The sequence below is a fragment of the Bidens hawaiensis genome, unplaced genomic scaffold (assembly GCF_021521415.1).
Source record: "Bidens hawaiensis isolate Kalapana, Puna unplaced genomic scaffold, B.hawaiensis_p1.1 tig00001575_1, whole genome shotgun sequence".
Lineage (NCBI taxonomy): Eukaryota > Viridiplantae > Streptophyta > Magnoliopsida > Asterales > Asteraceae > Bidens > Bidens hawaiensis.
In genome coordinates this window covers 2,545,963-2,563,618 of record NW_027491088.1, presented here as the reverse complement: position 1 = coordinate 2,563,618, position 17,656 = coordinate 2,545,963, and the positions used below count along the sequence as shown (strand labels likewise).

Below are 17,656 nucleotides of genomic sequence, written 5' to 3'. Positions count from 1 at the left end.
ACGAAAAACGAAAACCTTTTCCTCAAAATACGTACAAGAAATATCCTTTTATGAAACGAGTCGTGCATCTATATCATTTATGAAAACAAAATCAGAGAGAAATTTGATAACATTCGACGTATTTTCACCGATACTTGTATTTAGACTTAACCCCTGTTAGAGAATGACCAACACCAGACCGCCTTCGGGTAACTTTTGGTGCAGCAGGCAAAGGAGTTTTCTTTACACTTAAATGAACAAATTCTTTAGCTTCATTTGCTCCAATCTTCTTAAATGCAGCTATAAGTGTTTTAGTATATGACGCCACGTCATCCTTAAACTTTTGTGAGCAGCTACCTTTACCCTCATCAACGTCTTGCACACCTCCTTTGACAAGACACCCGACTTGCACACCTTCCGTATAAGCTTTACACGCCTTTAAAATATCAAGCACACGGCTCCTAAAATGCCAACTGCCAGATCCTCAAAGTTCTACATCCAATACTAATTTCATCATTTAAGTTTCAACCAAATTCACATATTAAAAAAAGAAAAAAGAACCTTACGTACCTTCGGTGGATTCTTCATGGTATAAACCATTGTTTTGAGTGATAAAATGAAAGTACTTTCGTTATATTTTAAAGAAGGCTTTACTTGATTCCACCCAGTTCCAGGTTCGTTAAAGTACGGCTGCGTGTTCAAAATCAGACCTTGTATAGAGACTAGAACTTGAAGCATGGTTGATTTGCCTGGGATCCACTTCTCCTTCTTGCTGCCAGACCATGTGTTCAGAAGACTCAAACAAACTTTACCACAGTTATACAGATTTGGATTGATACGAAGACCACCGGAGTGATAATGCACAAGCTGAAAAACATCACCGAACATATGAGAAAAATATTCGTTAAAAACATGGAATCAAGTGGATAATAGATGGCTTACAGGTGGTGTATTCGGGTAAGTGCTTGGGAAACACATCAAAGAAGAAAAGACCATCGTGATACGGCGTCCCCTCTGCTCCAATAATCACTGCTCTTAAAAGATCCATCCTTGATTCATAAACTCGAACAAATATCGTGTCTGTAAAACAAATAATAAAATATGATATATACATTTATTCACTATAGAGTTGATAAACCGGTGAGACATACCAGGCAAGTCTTTCTCAAGAATCCTCCATTCATTTTGTATCCTTTTAGCACAATTTTTAGTTGGCTGAAACAAGTGACAAGTATGTTATTTATAATAAATAACAAGAAACGTAACGATGTATTAATAAAAACACAAACTTGCCCGTTGCGTTGCAAAATGATGATCCGAATGGTCGATGGCAGTATCAAACTTCTTGAAACCTTTATACTTTTCCATAGCATCATCAATAACAGGCGGCTTCGCATTGCTAGATGAGCGCTGAGGCTTTGCTTTGCTAGATGAGCTTTCAGCTAATGATGAACTTGATGGGCTAAGGCTATTTATAGTAACTTGAGAATTGTAATTATTAGAAAAATGGGATTGCAAAGTCAAAGCATCAACATCATCAGAAACAAAATCATCTAAGTCAAAAAAGTTAGTTGATTTTGTGTTGAAGCTCTTGGAATAATCTAGAACCTCCTGAAACAGACAAGATTAAAGATAAATTTACTCATACAAGTAAACAAAAACCAAGAAACATCTTTTACCTTTTCCTTGTTATTTGACTCAACTTTCTTTGCATCCAACTTTGAGGCACTACTAGAACCTATTGAAATCCCCATTATACCCTTCATTTTCTTGTTAGAGTCCACATTATTCCCTCCAAGAAACACAACATCTTCATGATCAATTATTTCATGAAAGGCAACCTGACAAATTGAGTGATTAGATAATCAAATATACATAATTTCAAAATTTCTCCAAAGCAAATTATTATTTCTACAATGTAGCATGTATAGTTGCATTGCATACATATGAAAAGATTGATTAGCAAAGGTTTTCATATAGTTATATATCGGGTGGGTTTGGGTTACAAGTCAAAACGGCTTTCGGGTAAGAATGTATTGGTTCACAAATCACAAATATGTTCATTTGAAATTATTTTGATTTTCGACACCATTTACACGTGTTTAATCAGTTATAACTGGCTCCACATGAGTAACCAGCGCACGTGTCCCATGCGAAAATAGTCAACACACTTGTTTTCGAATATTGATGAGCAAAAGGAGGATTACCATCATGATAACATACCTCCTTTTGCGTAACCGTAGCCTTCGTTTTCGAATATTGATGAGCAGGAGGATCAATCTCGATAACATCGGGTTCCGCATGCGATGAACTACTGCTGCTACCCGGGAACACTCTTTTCCTACAAAACAAAATAAACTCACTCTCACATTAACATTATAACTTGAATAACATTAATCTACCAGTAACCGAGTCTTTACTTGGAATTCTGACTTGATGATGATTCCATTTAATACGTCTTCAATGGCGAATGAATGAATTTGAGACGATGATTAGTTTTGGCTTAAATATTAAACCTTAGTAAACATATTTATATTAGTATCTTATTCTTCTATATCTCATAGTTTGTTAACATTATTTATTTCCATATTAATCTTGTATATTATACTATCTTGATAAATCTCAATCACCTTTAAAAACGTGTATTTTGTAAAACCTTACATGGTATTATTAATCAACTTAACTGATATAATTCTAAATCTTCTTCTTGCCGCCATATTTCTGATCTCTTTCCAATGGCCGAGTTGTCGAATTTCAGCTTATTATTGAGGATAAAAAAAGGTTAGCCGGCACGTTTAACTAGCTCACTCGTTAAGTCCTCATGTTACAAATATGTTAAGGAGTACTCGCCCATGGTAGAGGCGACATCTTAGTGTAGTCACATGCATCTGAGATGTGATTACATTAAAATGTCGGCCTACCATAAGCGGGTTCTCCAAAAGTAGGCCGAGACCATCCATGAACACAGCTTATTAGACCGAGATACCACTCTTACGAAAGACACCCTTTTTGTTAAATATGTTCAAGAGAATCCATTGTGAAATGACTCGATGATTTATGCATCTCTACCAAAATTCGTAATGATGAGAATACCGTAGGGATGGCGCCACGTAGGACAACCTGATGTGGTTCACTTCTATATGTTGAGGCCTATAGCCTACTTGTATTCTATCTCCATATATTCTCACATAAACTTTGATTCTTTTATTAATTTTTTTTCTTAATGTACCAATTATACAGTTATAAACCAAGTGAATTTGATATGTATAGGCTGTATATACTTATACTGTAAAAGAATAATATAAATGCTGTATGCAGAATGACCAAAACAGAGTTCTAATTCTAATCATGTCCATCTGCAACTAGTACTCGTAATTTTACCAAAACCGGTAGATATATTTCTCGACTCAAAAGTTTGAACACTAGAAAGATGTTAGTCCCATATACACATAATAGCATCAAAATCCAAAATAACATTTGACATCTTTTCACCAATGCTTTGATGTATAGGTTCCAGAATAACCAAGAGCACGTGGGGTCCGGTGGGTCGCAGCAGGCAAAGGACTTTTCTTTACACTTAAATGAACAAATTCTTCAGCTTCTTTCACTCCAATCTTCTTAAATGCAGTTATAAGGGTCTTAACATATGAAGCCACATCATTCTTAAACTCCCGTGAACAAAAACTGCCACGCTCGTCAACATCTTGTACACCTCCTTTAACAACACACCCGACTTGCACGCCTTCTGTATAAGCCTTACACGCCATCAAAATATCAAGCACACAGTTTCTAAAATGCCCAATCACAAGATCCTCAAAGTGCTGCACCCATCACTTTCACCGTTATTTTTAACTAAACACACTAAAAATAAAATAAAATAAAATACAACTCTTACCTTTGGTGGTTTGTTCATGGTATAAACCATTGTTTTGAGTGATAAAATAAGAGTAGTCTCATTATATCTTAAAGAAGGCTCTTCAGGTTGCACAAAAGATTCATACCCGGGTTCGTTATAGTACGGTTTCATGTTCAAAATCAGACCTTGTATAGAGACTAGAACTTGAAGCATAGTTGATTTGCCTCGGGCCCATCTCTCACTCTTGTCGCCCTCCCACGTGTTCAGAAGGCTCAAGCAAACTTTACCACATTCGTACAGATTTGGATTGATACGAAGACCACCAGAGTGATAATGCACAAGCTAAAAAACATCACAAAACATGTTACAAAACGTCAATCGTTTGCTATATTCGTTAAAAAATTTAAAATTAATTGGATAAAAAGATGGCTTACAGGTGGCTTATTCGGGTAAGTACTTGGAAAACACACATCAAAGAAGAAAAGACCATCATGATACGGTGTCCCCTCTGCTCCAATGATTACAGCTCGTAAAAGATCCATCCTTGATTCATAAACTCGAACAAATATCGTGTCTGTAACAAAAACTAAAATATCATGTATACATTAATCATTCATTATATTCCAATAGAGTTAATAAACCAGTGAGACATACCAGGCAAGTCATTCTCAAGAATCCTCGACTCTTCTTGTATACTTTTAGCACATTTTTGATGTGGCTGAAACAAGTGACATGTATATGAATAATGAGAAATGTAACAATGGAATAAATAAAAACACAAACTTACCTGTGTCATTGCATAATGATGATCCGAATGGTCCATGACAGTACTATCAAACTTCTTGAAACTTTGATACTTTTCCAAAGCTTCGTCATTAAAAGACGTCTTCACTTTGCTAGATGAGCTTTCAGCTAGTGTTGAACTTGATGGGCTAGGGCTACTTGCAACAACTTGAGTATTATTAGACAAATGATTACTGCTATTAGTTAGTGCATAATCAGAGGCTTTGATTCCAGTAGGGAGATCACTGTTATCAAAATAGGCTTGTAAAGTCAAATCATCAACATCATCAGAAACATAATCGTCTAAATCAAAAACGTTAGTTGATTTTATGTCGAAGCTCTTGGAAGAATCTAGAACCTCCTGAAACAGACAAGAATTACATATAACAGTTACACATATAAAACACCAGAAAACATAAAAAAAAAAAAAAAAAAAAAAGTAAAGAAAACCAACGAACATCTTATACCTTTCCATTGTTATTTGACTCAGCCTTCTTTGCATCTAACTTTGAGGCACTACTAGAACCTAAAGATATCCCCATTATACCCTTCATTTTTTTGTTAGACTCAGCATTAATATTCCCTCCAAGAAACACTACATTGTTACAGTCTTCATCTATGTCTAAATCAATTATTTCAACCTGACAAATTTAGTGAGTATATAATCAAATATGTAGAACTTCAGCATTTTATGAAGCAAACTCCTCTTTCTACACTGTAGCAAGTAGTTGCATGCATATGAAAAGATTTATCCGTGTTGGAAAATTGTTAAAAAGGAATTTTAGCAAAATATGAAAATGATTTTTTTTCCTAACCTTGGACTAATTATTATATTTATATATGTGGTATATAAAATATTATATTCGGGTTTGTGCTCTACATTGTGAGAGTTTCACAACAAACTAAACCGTGTCCAAAACAGAGCTATAATGAATCAGATATTGATGCTCGAAGTTGAGTGGTTCAGTGGTTGAAATGAATATATATTGTTAAACTTAGGGTGACTGATAGGAATTTGTTTCATCTTTGGGATTAATGCTTACAAATTGTATTTGCCATAAATCAAATGGCTGTTTTGATTTTGACTCATAAAACAATGCCATGAATTACATGGATGTTTTGGTTATGATTCTTAAGTACTTTTATGATACATAAATTGTCATTATTGTGTTTAAATTAAACAAATAAGGAGTTTTGATAATTATGATTATAAATAGAACCTTACGGTTCATTTCTAAAAGACACAAAATTTAGACAAAAATAAAGTCACCATTAGAGAGGAAAACTCTCACTTCTTTCATCATCTCTTCTCTTTCTTTTTCACAAAAGTCTATAACGTCATCTTACCCAGTGATTCCTTGGGTGCGAGAGCCACCTCCAGCAGTACATGTACATGTATTGTTCTGGTTGTTGTACTTTGAGAGATAGGTGTGTTCGTCTAAGAAGCGACACAAAATCTGTTTCAAGTGACACGGTATTTAATATGAATCCTCAACCAACGTTAACGACTTTATTTCAAATGTTAAGATCAAGAAAAAACCAAAGACACTTTTCACTCAAAGAACCTTGTTGAATATCTTTTACATTCAAGTAAGTTTATTTATATTTTTATTTATTTATTTATATATATATGAATAAAGAGAATATCTTTATTAAATTATATTATTATTAAAAAATGTACTTAATTCCTACATTCAGCCTCAAAAGTTATCCAATCAAAAAAGAGCCGGTAACATAGCTTCTTGTCGACGTAGCTTCTTGTTTGTTTGTTTTGTGCTTTTATTATATAAACGCTACTCTCAAATGAATTTAAATAATAATAAAACAAAACTAGACATGACAATTACGTACCTCCTTTTCTGTACTCCTTGCTTTCGTTTTCGAATTTTGATGAGCCAACGGGGGATCGATCTCAATAACATCAGGTTCAGCATACGACGAACTACTCCCCCAGAACACTCGTTTACAAATTAATAAATCAACTCTCACATTAACATATAACTTGAATAACAAAAATGTACCAGTAATCAAGGCTTTACTTGAAGGTCTTAGGGATGTATCTAGACGATGATTCCATCTCTCACATTAGCCAACCGGGATAACATTTTTATATTAGTATACTAGCTTATGTATCCGTGTTTTACACGGGTTGGACAACTTAAATTTTGAAAATGATAACTTTTGATAAATAAAGTTGAATAATACATTAAGTACAAAGTTAAATTATAAGTACTATTCACAAACTTAAATATAAATCATAAATATTTAAATACTTCTTTCGATACAAAATTAGATAATACACTAAAAATATGGTAGCAACTAAAGTAAAATAGTATTATGAAAACATAAATAGTACAATCGATACGAACCAACCATTAGTAGAAGAAAACGTTCGTTTAGTTGAAGAATGTACAGTAAAGGAGAATCGATAAGGTTTTGATCGACAAAATATGGATAGAAAGAAAGATATTACGGTTACAGGTGAAAATAATGCGGGTCGAGTTTAATTAAAGATCCCGTTTATAAAAATGTTTTATAAATAAACCTAACATTTTAAAAAATATAACATACGTTTTGTAAAAGTAATTAGAGAAATCATTAAACAAAAAATTTATAAAAATAACTTTAAAAAGTATGCATAATTAATAGGAGAGAGAGGCTGGAATAAAGAATAAAAATGCATAAGAGAATGACATGTGATATGAGAAAACTTTTATTTATTATATAGTATACATGTTATTCTTGTATACCTCATAGTTTGTTAACATTATTTCTTTCCATATTAATCTTGTAAATTATTATTATTATATTGACAATGGTAGATGACAATCATGGCATACTTGGGTTTGATTAGTGAAGCATGAGTTAAGTTGAATCAAAAGGATATTTGTTAGAGGGATGATAAATATCATTTACATTGATATCATCGAACGTTTATCTTTTCTAATAAAGGGGATGATAAATATTATGTACCTTGATATTATCGAACAGTTACTGGTATTATTAATCTGTCAGTAATTTTATGAAGTCACTAATTTATTTTATTTAAAATTGAATTTATAAGTGTTGTTATAATAAAAAGTTAAAAAGATAAATTAGATTATTTATTTTGAATTTAAATTCTAAAAATTATCTATAATTGATTTTTTTTAAATTTTAAGTTTTATTATTTAAAAAAATCAATTATAGTATAAATTATAGACCGTTAAATTAAAATAAAAAAACTTAATATATTTTTAACTTTACAATATTATAAAGTTTGTAGATTTCGTTTTATAATCATAAAATCGATTTTTTAAAGTTATAATTCATTTTGACATTATTTCTTTAAGTGAGGTTGGTCTTAATACCCAACAATATTTTTGAGTGTTTTCTAATTTTGTTAGAGCATCCACCAACGCTCCTACGTGACAGTCGTCTAGTAAATCCAAACCAACCAAAAGTGGTTGTGTCGCGCAGTGAAGGTTGTCCAAAATTACATGCCACTTTTACTCTTCGTTTTTTTACAACATAGATGGTTTTTTTGAAAATTTATAGCATTGTTGATAAAATAGGTGGCTTTAAAGAATGTTTGAAATCTGATTTGATAGTTGATGTTGCATGTTTATGGGTGTTTAAAACTTACAAAATGTTTTCGGTTTATTTTGAAACGTTTCTATTTATAGATTCTATCTTTTAAATTATTCCCTTTGTTCACTTTCGTTAACTTTTTACAACTTTCTCTTACAACATTTATAAGTATTTTACAACATGTATAAGTTAAAATGAAATATGAGAATTTTTATGACCACACAAAAATTCCATGAATGAAATAATAAAAAAAAATCATAATTCAAAATATATATATATATATAACAAAAAGTTAAAAAAACTAAAATGTTTCTCCAGTCATTTTCGTTTAAAACAACATTTATGTTGTAAAAAAACGAAAAGGAATAAAAGTGACATTAAATTCTGGACAACCTTCACAACGCTATACGACCACTTTTGATTGGTTTAGATTTTCCAGACGACATTCACGTAAGAGCATTGTGGATGCTCTAAGAAAATTAAAAAAAACACTCAAAAAGATTGTTGGGTATTAAAACCAACATCACTTAAAGAAAAACCGTCAAAATGACAATTTTAAGTATAACTTTAAAAAATCGAGTTATATGATTATATAACGAAATCTACAAACTTTATAATATTGTAAAGTTAAAATTTTTTATTTTAATTCAATAGTCTATAATTTATACTATAATTGAATTTTTTTAAATAGTAATACTTAAAAATTAAAAATAAAAATTAATTATAGATAAGTTTTAAAATTTAAAATTCAAATAAATAATCTAATATATCTTTTAATTTTTTATTATAGCAACACTTATAAATTCAGTTATTAAATAAGATAAATTAGTGTCTTTATAAAATTATTGACAGATGATATCAATGTACATGATATTTATCATCCTTTCTGCTAGAAAAGGTAAAAGTTTGATGATACATGTGCACGTAATATTTATCATCCCCCTATTAGAAATTCTTATGATTCAACCAAACTCATTCTCCACTATTCGAACCCAAGTATGTCATCTTCCATTGTCAATTTATCCTAATTAAGGAACACCACTCTATTTTTGTTGTTAATTGCATTTTCTCTTTTTTGCTTCTTTTGATTATATAATAATATATGCTTATATTATTATTATTATTATTATTATTATTATTATTATGTATCGTACTGTGCAAGTGGCTATGGATTTAAAGGACAAAGATCTGCCACGTACAAAAGGAGTTTAAGAAGAGATTGTTCAGTTTGGGGCTTCAAAACAAACTCAAATCTTATCTGGTCTTTTTTAATTCTTTTTTTGTAGGATACCAATATTTTATTTGAGTTCAGAAACATGTTGGTTTGCAATTAAAACAACCTCCTGAGGACATCTGTGGAGATTCTTTTTTTATGATTTTATTAAATAAAGATTCCACCTTTGTGGTTCTTGTTTACATATAGTTAAAGATCTCATCTCAAACCCCCTGCTCCTCTCATGAAATTTTCTGGTATTATTATTATTATTATTATTATTATTATTATTATGTTGTTGTTGTTGTTGTTTTTGTTATTGTGATCATGCTTATGTTTCTGCCTCTTATATGTGTTTTATTTATTATCAGGCTAAAAGTTGGAAATTTTTGGATGTAAAATGTTATTCATAGAGGCTGCATGTTGTAGAATTGGAATATGTATTGATTTTTATGGATCAATTGGTGGATGATATGGATAATTCGTCTGAAACTGATCATGATCATCATGATCATGATCATGAGAGTACAAGGAAAGATATTAGTTTGAGACAGTGGTTAGACAACACGAACCGAGTGGTTGAACCGCTTGAATGCTTACATATATTTATGCAAATAGTCAAAATTGTAAACTTGGCACATTCACAAGGGTTTGTTGTTCACAACAACCGCCCCTCGTGCTTTGTCATGTCGTCGTTTAACCATGTTTCGTTTATAGAGTCTGCTACTTGCTCGGATTCGGGCTCAGATTCTTATCAAGATGTAACATCTTCAAATGTTTCACATAAAGTGTTAAAAACCGATTGCCCCGAAATTAATGTGAAACAAGCGGAAGAAGGGAAAGTTATGTTTCCTATGAAAAAGATATTGGAAATGGAAACGAGTTGGTACACAAGCCCTGAAGAGGCTGCTGGTGGGCCCGGCTCGTGTGCTTCCGATGTTTATCGGTTAGGTGTTCTTCTTTTTGAGGTGTGTTTGGTTTCAGTATGTTTTCAGCTTCTTTTGGTTATTTTTAGTTAATATTTCCTTAAATAGTTATTTTCCATTTGGGTTTATTTCCATGAACAGTTATATTACCCTTGTAGTTCGTTAGAAGAAAAGAATCCGACCATGTGTGACCTTAAACATCGTGTGTTTCCTCCACAATTACATTTCAAGTGGCCAAAGGAAGCGTTTTTTGTAATGCGGTTATTGCATCCCGACCCTGCTAGCAGGCCTCAAATAGAGTAAGTTCACAAGATTTACTAACTACTCATAGTTAGCTTTGTAAACAGACCAAACAAAGCATGCGCGTGTTAGTTCGTTTAACGACTGAGCAAGCGATCGAAAGCAAACAATTAAATCAGTAGAGTTCTCTTGCTCATGTTTGTTTATGTTCGTTTGTTTAGAGTATAAATGAATAGTTTCACGAACATTAACGTACAAATGTAGCTGAACAAACATAACTGATCTAAAACTAGTTAAAAGTAATGTGAAGAACGTTCTGTTAACGAACTTAAACAAACATGAACCAACAAAGTGACAAACATAAAGGAATTTAAATGAACGAACGAGACATGCGTTCGCGTTCGTTTACATAACTAAATGAACAATTTTTTTGTACATGTTTGTTCATTTATTAAATAATGAACTTCCCGTCTAACGGTTCATGAACTGTTCACTGAACGTTCAGTTCGTTTACACGCCTAATCATAGTTTTTCTTGTTACTTGTTAATCAAGGTTCTTAATTTCTTATCTTTCGTGGTTTACTTGGATGTAGTGAAGTGTTACAAAGTGAGTTTCTTAACGAATTCAGAGAAAAATTAGACGAACACGAAGCTGCAATCGAGCTTGAAGAAAAAATTGTCGAGCAAGAATTGTTATTAGACTTTCTTTTAATGCTACAACAAAGAAAACAAGAAACCGCGGATTACTTGCAGAAAAAAGTGTCATTTTTGACTTCTGATCTGCAACAAGTTACAAAATTTCAAGCATCTATGAGAAGAACACATGATCAGGATGACGACAATGCAAGCTCCGGGTCAAGAAAACGGGTCAAAAGAACACCTAAAGAAAATCAAGAAAGTTCTAGAATGATGAAAAACATCAAGAAAATAGAATCAGCATACTTTTTAGCTAGAAATAGAGCTGTAAATAGTGGGTGGATAAATTCATTTATGGAGGGATTATCTAAGTACATGTCATCTAGTAAGTTAAAAGTCAAAGCTGACTTGAAACAAGGTGATCTTTTTAATTCTTCAAGCCTCGTGTGTTCGTTGAGTTTTGATCGTGATGGGGAATTCTTTGCAACAGCGGGTGTTAATAAAAAGATTAAAGTTTTCGAATATCAATCGGTTTTGAACTCGAATCGAGACATCCACTTTCCGCTTATTGAAATCCCGACAAGGTCAAAGATAAGCAGTGTTTGTTGGAATAGTTACATCAAAAGCCAGTGTGTTTCGAGTAATTTTGAAGGTGTCGTGCAGGTAATTGGTGAATAAATGGGTTAATTTGGGTAGTTTTATTTCAAACGGGTCAAATTAAAAAGTTAGCAAAATGGGTCGATTTGGGTAGTTTTTATCTCAAACGGGTCAAATTAAAAAATTAGCAAAAAGGGTACGGGTCAAATGGTTCAAATAGGTTACAGGTCTTCAAAAGCCTTTTTTTTCTAATACTTAGTTATCGCTTTATAAAACTGAAATTTAATCATAATTAATGCATTAGTTTTTATCAAGAAAAGCTGCCCGTTTCGACCCGTTACTCAACCCGCACATCATTATTAATTCTCAGGTGTGGGATGTTGCACAAGGTCGACTATCAATGGAAATGAAAGAGCACGAGAGACGCGCGTGGTCTGTTGACTTTTCAACAGATCCAAAATTGCTAGCTAGTGGGAGTGATGATGGTTGCGTTAAGCTCTGGAATATTAATCAGGCAATTATATTCATTATTAACCGACACTTAACTTTGACTTATATCAATATCAAAATGTATAATAACTAACGTTTCTTGTTATTACTGCAGAATTCGAGTATTGGAACCATTAGAACAAAGGCAAACGCGTGCTGCGTTCAGTTTCGTTGTGATTCAAGCAACTTTCTTGCATTTGGTTCTGCAGATCATAGAGTATATTACCATGATATACGCAATTTAAATGTACCACTTCACACATTGGTTGGACATAAAAGAACCATTAGTTACATCAAGTTTCTAGATTCAAAAACGCTTGTATCATCATCCACCGATAACACACTCAAGCTCTGGGATTTATCAGACGACACATGTCAAGTCGTCGACCGCCCGATTCAGTCATTCTCGGGCCATATCAATGTAAAGGTAGTTACTTTTTTGTTTCTTTGAGCTCTAGAGGTTGCAAAATGGGCCAGGCTGACCGGGTTGGGTAGTGGGTCAAAACCGGTTCAGGACAAAACTGGTTGTTTTTTATTCTTGTTTTGAAAATAATTTTGAAAATAATTGGTGGCGTTGATATAATGTATATATGTGTGAACCTCGGGTGGGCAAAATTGAAATTGCACTAATTTTGACGTTATTAGACTAATCGCGTGAAAATAACGTTAAAAATGTCGGAAGGTTAATCAAGCATCCTGTGGTGGTGTTGATAGCCGAAAGACAAGGGCACATGCACCAATCGGCCGGTGTGCCGATGGTTGAGTGTTATGTGCCTTATGTTCAAGGCTTGATGCAAAACTACTATCGAGCCGGGGGTCTCACCGGAAGCAGCCTCTCTATTCCAATGGGGTAGAGGTAAGGCTGTCTACATCTTACCCTCCTCAGACCCTACCATAGCTTTGCTATTGGTGAGATTTACTGAGTACGATGATGATGATGTTTTGAAAATAATTTGTTTTTTACCTTTTTGTAGAATTTTGTTGGTTTATCAATCTCAGGAAACTACATCGCTACTGGTTCAGAAACAAACGAGGTAATTAGTAACCGCTAAATATCTATATTATTATTATTATTTATTGTGTTTAGCCCACACGCCCGTTATAGGTTTGTTTCGGGTTTTTGGTTTTCTCTATATTGAGAATAATTTCATTGATGTTTATTTACTTTTTCATAACCATTTGAACAGGTTTTCATCTATCACAAAGCATTACCTATGCCTGCAATGTCATATAAATTCAACACCACCGATCCTTTATCAGGAAATGAAGTGGATGACAACGAACAATTCATTTCATCCGTGTGTTGGCGCCCTCAATCGTCGACTTTGGTTGCTGCAAATTCTAGTGGAAATATTAAGGTTTTGGAAATGGATTAAATTTTGGGAGTAGATGGTGTACAAGTTTTGTAGTTTTTGCAGTTAAGATTGTTATGACTTGAATTTCAAACCGAAACAATGTACATCTCTAGCTGCATGATGTACAAGTCATTGAATAACAACAGATTCAAAATACAACAAAAACATCTCACCTTGATCCACAAGCAAAAATTCTATATGAGCATATATTAAAGTATTAAACACTACTATTTTTTTAATTCTAATTCATAAAATCTATTGGCATTGACTTTGACTAAACTTAGGTTGTTGAAGCAACATCCCTATAAGGCGGCGAAGCCTTTTAGCACCCGGGCCCTGTTTGACCCGTGTCGGTTTCCCAACCTTGCTGCAATGTGGGTCCCCCTTGCACCACCCGCCTGGAGTGAAACTACCATTCTTACGGTGGAGCAACTCACGGTCGATCATATCCAAAACAAGACTATCCTTTTTGAACTTGCGTGCAAACGCGGCCCCACTTGCTATCATATTACCCGTATCGTTTAAGGTTAAAGTATGAGGATGTTGTTTCGGAGGCGTATCCCATGATATGTAATGCATGTCGTGGTTGACCACGGTTGACACGAATTCCGGGGTGTTGCAAATAACCGTTTGGAAGTAATGTTCGGGTGATGAGACGAAGTTTGTGTAGTACATGAGTAATTTTCTTGGAAGATTATCCCAACCCCATATGCAGTGTTCGACAAATGAACGTGATAGGATCATCCAGGCTGACCCGGTAAACATTTTGAAAGTTGTCGGCAGAGCCCGTTTCGGTTGAACCCAAAAGATATCTGACTTTCTGTTTTGGTATAGTCCCGGGTCGACCATCAATGGCATTGCCCTTTTATTCCTGTATATACAGAGTCATACACACTCTTTCAGTATTGGCATTATGCGTGTCACGTCGTGGGTTTGCGGATCAAACCCAAAAATTGTGTTAAGACACATGAACTTGAACATGACACGAGTTTCGTGGACTGACATGAACAAGACCCATTTAACTTAACTTAAATTTTGTATTTTGTTCTTTCTACATACTAATGTTCTAAAATCAGAAATTTATAAAAAATACAAATTTATATAAGATATATGGCATAAGATACTCACTTAGTTTAAATTATTACATAAACGGGTCAGGTTCACGGATCAACCCAAAAATTTTACACGAACCCGAAAATCGTGTCAGACACACGAACCCGAAAACACAAGCTTCACGGGTTGACATGAACACAATCCATTTAACTCAAAAAAAATTATTTTATACTTCTGCATAGTATACTCTAAAATCACAAATTTACAATAAATACGTGTTTGTGGGTTTGACCCGAAACTAACCCGAACCCCTTTAGACTAAACACAAACCCACAAACTTCGTTTTAATCATGTCGAGTTTTTGTGTGGTCTTAATAAGTTTCACATACTCAAAAGTATGTGAAGTATCATAAAATATAAATGCTCGATAAAATTCAAAAACATAGTAATGACCCGAACCCATTTAGACTAAACTGAAACACACAATACTTACTCTTTCCACCCTAATTGACTCGTGTGCTCGATAAAATTCAAATCCCGCTTCAAATCATGAAATGCATAAAGAAGATCTGCAACCAAATTCAATAAAATCAATCAAAACCAACACAAAATCACCAAACAAACGAATCAAGATCCAAGAACCAACCGTCTTGAGTCACGAGAGGATAATCCGAGGCACTAAGGTTAATAAACCAATCCCAATCCTTAAACTTTTTAAGCAAAATAGCACAAGCATGAAGAGTGTTAGCCACCATTGTTGGACCTCTATATGTAACCATATTAGCCTTAGGAATCACATAAACATTCCCAACCGCAGTAAAAAACGGATCACTCTCAACCCGGGAAGCCAGCTCCATTCTCTCCTCGACCGATGACTCAAGATCAAGATGAAGAACATAATAATTCCACGGATGGTACAACGCTCTAACCGTCCTCCACAACTTGTTTAAATCCCCTTTCGACCCGGAAACAAGATAAGCGAACCGAGGGACCGTCGGACGGGGCGGAGGGGGTGCAGACTGGATGTTGTTTTCAGCAAAAGCTGAGGTCTTGTTTGACCCAATTTGAAAAGAATTGAACTTGTTTTGAGTGTTTAAATTGATGGATATTGTGAACAAGAAAATGGATATTATTAAAGCTAATGATAATGGAAGCACCCATCTTTTTTCAAAGTGGAGAAGCTTAAATGTGAATTCTTGAAACTTCATCATAGTATTTGACTTTGGTAACCTCATTGTTTGACAATTTGTATCCAAATTGGTCTCCCAAGAAGTTAAATTAATGACCAAATTGGATCAGATTGCGTTGTGTGACGGTCAAATCGCTAGCTGTTGAAAAAAACCAGCAAGAACATTAAAATTGATGCTTATTATAAACTTAATCGATACAAACAATACAAGATTCCAAGAAAAATACAAAATTTTTAACTTTTAACAAAAACCCATATCAAGATCGGTGCTTTAATATGCAAAATCAGTTAAATCATTTGAATCGAAGCATAATAAGCAAATCTAAGACTGACCCATTTCATTTAAAGCAAAACCCATGATTCTTAGCAAATTTGCAGAAACAATTACCTGGTTTTCAAAACAGCAAGAACATTAAAATTAATGCTTATTATGAACTTAAATCGATACAAACAATACAAAAGTTTAAATCTTTAACAAAACCCACAATTTGTAAGCAACATATGGTCGTAAATTCGTCACTGTTGATCAAAACAGTACAAAATCAAGATCATAGCTTGAAATTGGTGAATCGGTTAAACCGGTTGAATTGAAGCATAATAAGCAAATCTAAGACTGACCCATTTCGTTTAAAGCAAAACCCATGAATCTTAGCGAATTTGCAGAAACAATTACCTGGTTTTTAAAATTTTTCAATGTGTGTGTGGAGACAACATTATCCGAGATTTGAGGGAGACTGAGGAAGATGTGTGTATCGTGTAGTCGTGTGTGTGTGTGTGTGTGTGTGTGTGTATGCGTTTACTTGAATGTATACTTTGTTGGATCGAGACGACATCATCGACTTTTGTGAGTTTAGTGTTCGGCTTTAAATGTTATTATTATTATTATTATTATTATTATTATTATTATTATTATTATTATTATCATCTCAATTTAATTATTTTTCATTAATAACGGTCAACAAGTTTTTATTTTTATTACATAAATAAATAAATAGTATTAATTGATTTTATACATACATTAAAGTAATAAAATGTAATCATATATTTGAAAATATTAGTTGGAAATAAAAGTTTTATGGGTATTTATTAGTTAAGTCAAACGTAAGATAAAAGAATATTTATGATTTATGATCAACACCACTTGACTTAATTGCCGGCTAAAAATAATTAATGACTATCTGGTTTCAATTGAATTTGATTATATTCAAATGTGAAAGAAACTCGGTTACTATACTGAGAAATTTCTCTTTAAATATTATGATAAAGATTAACCGTTTACTTAATAGTTATATGGTTATGGTTGTTAGTTATTAGGTAGCTTATGTATTTATGTTACTATTTTGTTTATATCTATAATATATATAAACGAAAACATAAAAATCATATATGTCGCGATGTGGTCGCTCTCCATTTTTTAGAAGTCACCAGATTTGCTTAATTTTTAAATGAAGGCTTCTCATGCTTTTGACCTGAATTCATGTGTATGTGTTTTACCAAACCAAGAACTTTATTAAACGGGTTATAAAATCTCATTAAATTAAAATTATTTTCACCAAATTATTGATTTAAAAATCCTATAAAATAGAATATACTAAAAATTAATATCTTATTTATTTTGAAAAAGATATATATATTATTTAAATTAAAAAACCAATTTTATAGTAAAAAAATAAACGGGTCTTCGATCTCATCAAACCATAAGTATATTATTAACTTTCATAAATATTATTTATAATTAAAAACCAATTTTATAGTAAATAAAATAAACGG

At 32.9% G+C, this 17,656-nt stretch overlaps 2 protein-coding genes and 2 pseudogenes across 3 annotated transcripts; 1 reads left to right on the top strand and 3 right to left on the bottom strand.

Annotated features, from left to right (window-relative positions):
- Nucleotides 1-110: 110 nt before the first annotated feature.
- Nucleotides 111-2,696, bottom strand: LOC143586633 (putative ubiquitin-conjugating enzyme E2 38; annotated as a pseudogene).
- A 658-nt stretch (nt 2,697-3,354) lies between these two features.
- LOC143586625 (putative ubiquitin-conjugating enzyme E2 38) lies at nt 3,355-6,723 on the bottom strand (annotated as a pseudogene). Its single transcript, XR_013144740.1, has 8 exons — nt 6,703-6,723; nt 6,466-6,619; nt 5,086-5,297; nt 4,623-4,979; nt 4,490-4,553; nt 4,270-4,409; nt 3,875-4,177; nt 3,355-3,800 (listed from the first exon to the last, which is right to left on the bottom strand). The product of XR_013144740.1 is annotated as a putative ubiquitin-conjugating enzyme E2 38 (transcript).
- Nucleotides 6,724-9,525: 2,802 nt separating this feature from the next.
- On the top strand, nt 9,526-13,823 carry LOC143587810 (protein SPA1-RELATED 4-like). The gene is made up of 8 exons (XM_077068993.1): nt 9,526-9,658; nt 9,773-10,369; nt 10,469-10,626; nt 11,161-11,866; nt 12,171-12,314; nt 12,405-12,716; nt 13,264-13,323; nt 13,477-13,823. Exons 2-8 carry the CDS (start codon nt 9,854-9,856, stop codon nt 13,663-13,665), a joined length of 2,085 nt encoding a protein of 694 aa, XP_076925108.1. The 5' UTR covers nt 9,526-9,658; nt 9,773-9,853; the 3' UTR covers nt 13,666-13,823.
- LOC143587820 (beta-glucuronosyltransferase GlcAT14A-like) lies at nt 13,783-16,660 on the bottom strand. Its single transcript, XM_077069000.1, has 4 exons — nt 16,554-16,660; nt 15,344-16,021; nt 15,191-15,266; nt 13,783-14,515 (listed from the first exon to the last, which is right to left on the bottom strand). Exons 2-4 carry the CDS (start codon nt 15,930-15,932, stop codon nt 13,900-13,902), a joined length of 1,281 nt encoding a protein of 426 aa, XP_076925115.1. The 5' UTR covers nt 15,933-16,021; nt 16,554-16,660; the 3' UTR covers nt 13,783-13,899.
- Nucleotides 16,661-17,656: the final 996 nt, after the last annotated feature.